Raw genomic sequence first — 7,270 nt, 5'->3', positions numbered from 1 at the left:
GAGAGAGGGTAAGATAAGGCTATAAATAGGGATACAAAGAGGGGGAAGAGTGTGAGAGAGATAGGTAAAAAGATAGAGATACATATAGAGAAGAATATAGACATATAGATAGAGATAGGAAGTGATATATAGAAATACAAAGATATAGGAAGTGATATATGGAGAGGTATAGAGGGATATAGAGAGAGAGATAAGGAGATATTAAGGAATATGAGTGTATAATAACTAGAGATAGAAATATAGATAAAGATACAAATAGAGATAGAGAAATAGGGAGTGTATGTCTATGTGAGTGAGAGAGGTATAGAGATACATATAAGAAAGGAGAAGCAAGGAATGTATGTGGAAGTGAAAGATACGTGAAGCTAAATATAAAGAGGGAGAAAGATATATAAAAATATAGAGAAGGGGAGAGAGGGGCGAAGAGGGACAAATAGAGAGATAGATAGAGTGAGAAGGATACAAGGGGAAAAGAGAGAGACATAGCTCGAAAGTTAAGGGGAGAGAGATAAAGATGCGTAGATAATAACCAAATGACATTCTACCCTTAGCAAAACTCCCCAAGGACATATGTTATCCTTATATTATTAGCATGAAACAAGTAATGAAAAATTACTTGTTCTCTGTTGCTCTCTTGCTCTAAATGTTTAATTTAGGTTTTAAGTTGACATTTATTTATTACAGAAATTAAAATATGATATACTACATTAAATAATTTATTTTAATAAGATAAAAATATATAAATTAAATTAATGTTAATATATTTTATTACTTTTTGTAATATATTTTATTAATTATAATATATTTTATTATTAATTTTAATATATTTTATTATTTTTTGTAATATATACGAAAACATAAATATCTAAAACAAAATTTAAAATTAATAAAAATCAATCCTTAAATTAAGAAGATGTAGAAGAATTAGAATTAAAAACAAGATAGAATATCTGATAAAGAAGATAACATTAAATGATATTCTTATCAAATTAAGATAGAGGCTTGAAACAAAGATTTTAATTCAAAATACAATTATTCTACAATAATTCAAATTTTAATAAAAATAATTATTATAAATTGAATTAATTTTGATACTTTTTAATTATTTGTAATTTCATAAAAAGACATAACTAATTAAAATATTAAAAATTTAAGCTGAATAAGAATTACAATAAAGCTAATAATTTCTTTTTTAATTTTTTTTTTTTTAAAACATAAAAAAGACAGAATATCCTAATAAAAGAAATAATAAATTAAAAAATATTTTGATCAAAAAAATCGAATAATAAAAGATAGATTTTTTCTTTTATGCACATTCTTTTTCTAATTAATAATATTAAAATATTTATTTATTTTATTTTTTAAATAAAAGATTTCTTTTTAAAATGAATATAAGTTTGAGAATACAATTGAGATTAATTCTATAGTATTTCATTTGAACCATTGATTTGAAAAAGTAGGTGGTTCACTTCATATAGGCTTTAGCATAATTAAGATTGTTATTATTAATATTAAATAAATATAATCTTAAACGAGTAATTAATAATTATGTTTAAGATTAAATTTATTATTATAATTATAAATATATAGATTTTTAATTAAATTAAGGCTACGTTTCTAAGAAAAATGTATATTTTCACTAAATATAATTAAAATAATATAATTTTACAATTATGATAATTAAGAATTACAAAAAATATGTATTTCTATCAAACTCTTTACAAAAGCAAAATAGCTTTAAAGAGTAAACTATTATTATATTATTATTCTATAATTGTCCTTAGCCTTATCCTTCAAAAAAATTGATCTTATGTACTGACACTTTCAATTACCATTGTAATATGTCTCTTGACATGAAAATTATTATTAATTTCAATTTTTTATTTGTATGACTAATAAAATAAAAAATATTATCACGTAATATATTAAACAATTTGAATTGTATATAAAAATCTTCAAAGAGTATCTCAATTCTTAATATATTAATAAATATTTAAGTAAATTTAAACAATTTCAATGATATGTGTTTTTAGAATATAAATCTTATAAATTTGTGGGCATTTTTCTTTAAGAATATTAAATTTGCAAAAATACAACTTTATTGAATAATAGTCTTGTTTTTCTCTATTCCATAAAAGACTTGTTGTAACCATTTAATTCATACAATTATTAAGAGTGAGAATTTTAGTTTCCCCAAAACAATTTTCAAAGAAGGATTGTTAAAAATTTAAATCAATAGTTCAAAAGGATTTTTCAAAAGAAAATTGTTAAAAATCTAAATCAATAATTGTCAATTCTTAATATCTTTTCACACATCTATTAATCTCCCCACAAATTTAACAAATTATTAAAAATAAATAAACATAAAAGATTGTTAAAAATTTAAATCAATAATTCTTCAATCTTACTATTTTTTCCCCTTCTTCCATATTCAAAATTACAATTAATTGCTACTTGTAAAATTTTTAAATGAACTTATTAATCTTCCGTAAAACAGGGGAAATTCTTAAGATAAATCTTCCTTAAAACATAAAGAAAACTTAAGGCGGAAAATTGTTTTTGGTAATCAAAATTATCGTTGCACATGAATAAGACTTTGACGATTATCATCCGAAAACTTTTCTTCGAACACGCTAAAGACTTTGAAAATTGTAACTTTTCATCTTCCACACGCTCAAGACTTTGAAAATTGTAACTTTTCATCTTCCACACGCTAAAGACTTTGAAAATTATAGCTGTTCGTCTTCCACACGCTCACGACCGAAAATTGTGTGAAGGCAAGTTGCAAGTCTTATATATACTCCTCTACTTTCACCCATTTTCATGCAATGCTGTGTAGTAACCATTCATATTCACCCCCTCTCTCAACATGATGGCCAAATCAGTAGTTTGGGCGCTCCTCTTCTTGCTCGCCACGCTTGCCTACCCCTGTCGCTGCTCCTCCTTATGGGGAGGATGCCCTCCTCACGAATTATCTGCCCTCACCCAGATCAAACATGAGCTGATCGATCCATATTATATGTTGGCATCGTGGAAGGGATTATACTGCTGCTCCTGGTCCGGAATCACCTGCCACACCCGCACTGCCCACGTGATTCGTCTGGATCTTAACCCTTTCTGGCTGGGAGTTAGGAATTCAAGCAGCCAAATATTCCCTGCTTTGTTCCACCTGCAGCATTTGGAGTACCTCGACCTCACTTGGATTGACTTGTCCCCTCTTCCCTTCCCTTCACATCTTCCGAGCCTCAGCAAATTGACGCATTTGAGCTTGAAAGGATGTGGCCTCGGTGGCCTAATTCCAAGTGAGCTTGGCAATATGTCTGCCTTGAAATATCTGGACATCTCTGACAATTTTGCTCTTAGCGGCCCAATTCCAGGTGAGATTGGCAACATGTCTAGCTTGACATTTCTAGACATCTCTGACAATTCTCATCTGCAGATGGGGCATTCGGGCTCGTGGATTCGAAATTTGCGAGGGTTGGAGCACCTTGGACTAGAAGATGTGAATCTGACATTTGGTGTAATAGAGTGTGTTGCTTCTCTTCCCAATCTTACATCACTTGCCATGTATAATATGCCAGGTACACTTCTCTCTCCTCTTGTAAACCTCACCTTACTCTCCCATCTCGAGCTTGATGGTAGTTACTTCACTCAGCAGCCATTTCCCATTTGGATTTCAAATCTTACATCTTTGGTTTCCCTCCACCTCCTTGACTGCAATCTCAACGGTTCCATGCCTGCTGCTGTTTTAAGACTTCCACATTTGAGGGACCTTGACTTGTCCTATAACCCTGGTCTCAAAGTCAACCTCTCCTTTATTGTGCAACATGGTTTCCAGCTTAGCACCCTTTCCATTGCAAGTTCAGATGTGGGAGGAGTGATTCCCAATTCTATGGGGAATATGTCTTCATTAGCCGCCCTAGATCTTTCTGGTAACAATGTGGGAGGAGTGATTCCGAATTCTATGGGGAATATGTCTTCATTAACCGCCCTAGATCTTTCTGGTAACAATATCGAAGGTAGTCTTCCAGCTTTTATTGGAAAACTGTCACATCTTGAAAGGTTGGACCTTTCCAGAAACTCACTAAGAGGCAACATTCCATGGAGCTCATTATGTGGGCTATCAAAGCTTTCAACGCTTCGGCTCAGGTCAAACCAATTAAATGGAAGCTTGCCATCTACTTTTGGTAATCTCTCGTCTTTACTATGGCTTGATCTCTCAAACAACTCTTTCAGTGGCACTTTCTTACTCTCTCAACAAGAAAATTTCACAAAGCTTAAATATTTAAGTCTTTCTGACAATTTCTTGAGAGTAAAAGTTGAAGGCTCTTGGATCCCCAAATTTCAGCTTTATCATTTGTCCTTGATTTCTTGTAATATGGATGGCAATTTTCCAAATTTCATATTAACTCAGTATACAATAGAAGTACTCGACTTGTCTAACAATTATCTCAGTGGAAACATTCCAGATTGGTTGTGGGAATTTACATCATTCTATACACTCAATCTCTCTTGTAATCAATTTGGAGGAAGGCCTTTGTCATCTAAATTCAGTAAGTTTGGTGCTCCAATTGTTGACTTACATAAAAATAAGTTACAAGGGAATGTTTTTTTACCTCATCTTAATGTTGAATTCTCGGACTTGTCTGAGAATCAATTTGATGGCATCATTCCAGCAAGCATTGGCAAACATGGCCAAAGTCAGCTCAATTATTACTCACTTGCAAATAATAATATAAGGGGTTCATTTCCACATTTTATTTGTGAAGGGCATCACTTGGAGGTTCTAGATGTCTCAAACAACAAGCTCACAGGTAATATTTTTGCAAGTTTTGGGAATTGTTCATCAACACTAAAGGTGTTAAATCTAGAAAATAATCATTTGGAAGGTGAGATTAAGAGCATGGTTTGTCTTGAAACATTGAAATTGGGAAGTAACAAGCTACAAGGGTCAATTCCACCATCACTAAAAAATTGTACTTCTTTGGAGATTCTAGATTTGGGATATAATCACATGCAGGGAACCATCCCAAATTGGATAGGGAAGTTAATTGGCCTTCGAATTTTGGTGTTGAGATCTAATAAATTCAAAGGTGAAATACCATTAGAGTTGACAAAACTAGAAAATCTTCAAGTTTTGATTTTGTCAAATAATGATTTATCTGGAGCTATTCCAAGTAGCTTAAGAAACTTGAGAGCAATGACAAATCAAACACAAAGTGTAGAAGCCTTCCTTCAATACTCAAATTCAAGCTCAATACCGTATTTAGATAAAATGGAAATAAACAACAAAGGGTTCTTTCTAGAATATGTGAGATCATTGGCATTGGTTCGATGTCTTGATCTCTCAAATAACAACTTCTCAGGTGATATTCCTAAGGACATCGGATTCCTCATCGGTCTAAGGATTCTCAATTTGTCAAGAAATCATCTAAATGGAAAAATTCCTACTTCTTTTGGAAAGCTTGTGCAATTGGAGTCACTTGATCTTTCATGGAATAATCTTATTGGAAATATTCCTACAGAACTACAATCTCTCACATTTTTGAGTTTTTTGAACATATCTTGTAATAGTTTTTCAGGCAGAATACCGCAAGGAGCTCAGTGGTTAACATTTGATGAAAGATCATTTTCAAATAATGGACATCTTTGTGGTCTTCAAATCAACATAAGTTGTTCTTCTTCTCCCTCTTCCAACAACATTTATGATGAAGATGTAAGTGAACAAGAGTGGGAGGAACATGTATGGTGGGAGGTTGGAATTGGATTGAGCTTTGGATTTGGGTTTTCAATTGTTGTTGGAGTATTATGTTTCAACAAAAAATGTAGAACAAGATGTTTCAAGGTCATGGATGGCATTATTGTCATTCTTGATCAAACTATTCGAGAAAAAGTCTTTTAATAAAGTATTTGTATTATGTTCTCCTTCCCCTTCCCTTTCCCTTTTCCCTAATAGAGTTCCTCCAATCCCATTCTCTATGAAGGTTGTGTAGTGGATGTATATTTATTTTATTATTATTGATATAAATGTTGATTTAAATAGTAGATCATAGTACCTCCATGTATAGCATGAAATTAAATATATAAAAATTAAAAACTAAATTCAGTTGTCTATTTTGAATGTGTTTCTTATCTTAATTGAGATTTCCAAATAGAAATTCATCACATGACCATTCACCTGTTCTAAAAACTATTATTATTGTTCACACATGCATAGATTTTTAGTAAGTCCAAAGAATAATTTCATTAAAAAACTGTTGTATAAAAGAAGGTGAATAAGATCGAGCTCAATTAACTTGTATAATTAGTTATTAAATCTTCCACATACTTGTGAATTCCAGTAATACACATGGAAATCAGTTACATCCTTGGGTGAAAATAATTTTCATATTTAAGTAAATGTGATTGGATTTTATCAATATTGAACATGTTTTATCTTCCATCATAGTAGTTGTAAAATGGTTAATTATAGTACTTCATTTAAAAAAAAAAAATTAACGTGATATCAATTTAGGGAAGAAAATAAAGTGGTGGATTGGTAGTTATAAGAAATATTCCATGGCATGAGTTTGGATTATTATTTGAAAAAAAAATGAAGAATGTCCAAATGTGTTTCAAAATGAAAATTTAATCACATTCTTAAAATTTATGAATAAAAATAAATGTTCAAATAAATCTAAAATATATATTTTTTCATAATATTCATAAAATTTATAAATGCTGAGAAGTTTAAAATTTACCTTATAATCATAGACATTATTTTTTACAAATATTTTAGTTAATCTATAAAAATGATTAATACAGTCTAGTTGACTTTAACTTCAAATTAAAACTAGGATCATGAAAATCCTTTAGAATTAAATAACTCACTAAAAAAAACTTATTAATTATTGAACTTACAATACTATTTGTATAAAACAAATATATCAAGAACCTGGATAACACAATAGTCTCCCTCTCCACTTCTCTCCACGATGCCCCACTTACATATTCACTTAGTGTAATATGCTTTGACATTTCATATATGTAAAACAATCTAAGGGATAGGTGAATAGATCACAACCTTTCATTGTATATATATTTAGTTAATAAATTAGCTATTTATTTATAAAGATAAACTTTATAAACTATTTCAAGTATTTAATAGCCTAAGGATAAAAAAAATTAGTTAGGTTCTAATAAATTTTATCTAGATCAAGTATAATATCTAAATAAACACCATTCTCTAACACATCTACCTAATCTAGCTTAACTTATGTGTATAATAAAG

The 7,270-nt window shown here is 30.2% G+C and overlaps 1 protein-coding gene across 1 annotated transcript; it reads left to right on the top strand.

Annotated features, from left to right (window-relative positions):
• The first annotated feature begins 2,872 nt into the window (after positions 1-2,872).
• Positions 2,873-5,902, top strand: LOC131037875 (receptor-like protein 33). Its single transcript, XM_057970110.2, has one exon. The coding sequence runs from the start codon at positions 2,873-2,875 to the stop codon at positions 5,900-5,902; it is 3,030 nt and encodes a 1,009-aa protein (XP_057826093.2).
• Positions 5,903-7,270: the final 1,368 nt, after the last annotated feature.

The sequence above is a fragment of the Cryptomeria japonica genome, chromosome 3 (genome assembly GCF_030272615.1).
Source record: "Cryptomeria japonica chromosome 3, Sugi_1.0, whole genome shotgun sequence".
Classification (NCBI taxonomy): Eukaryota; Viridiplantae; Streptophyta; class Pinopsida; order Cupressales; family Cupressaceae; genus Cryptomeria; species Cryptomeria japonica.
This window is presented reverse-complemented; position numbering and strand designations above follow the sequence as displayed.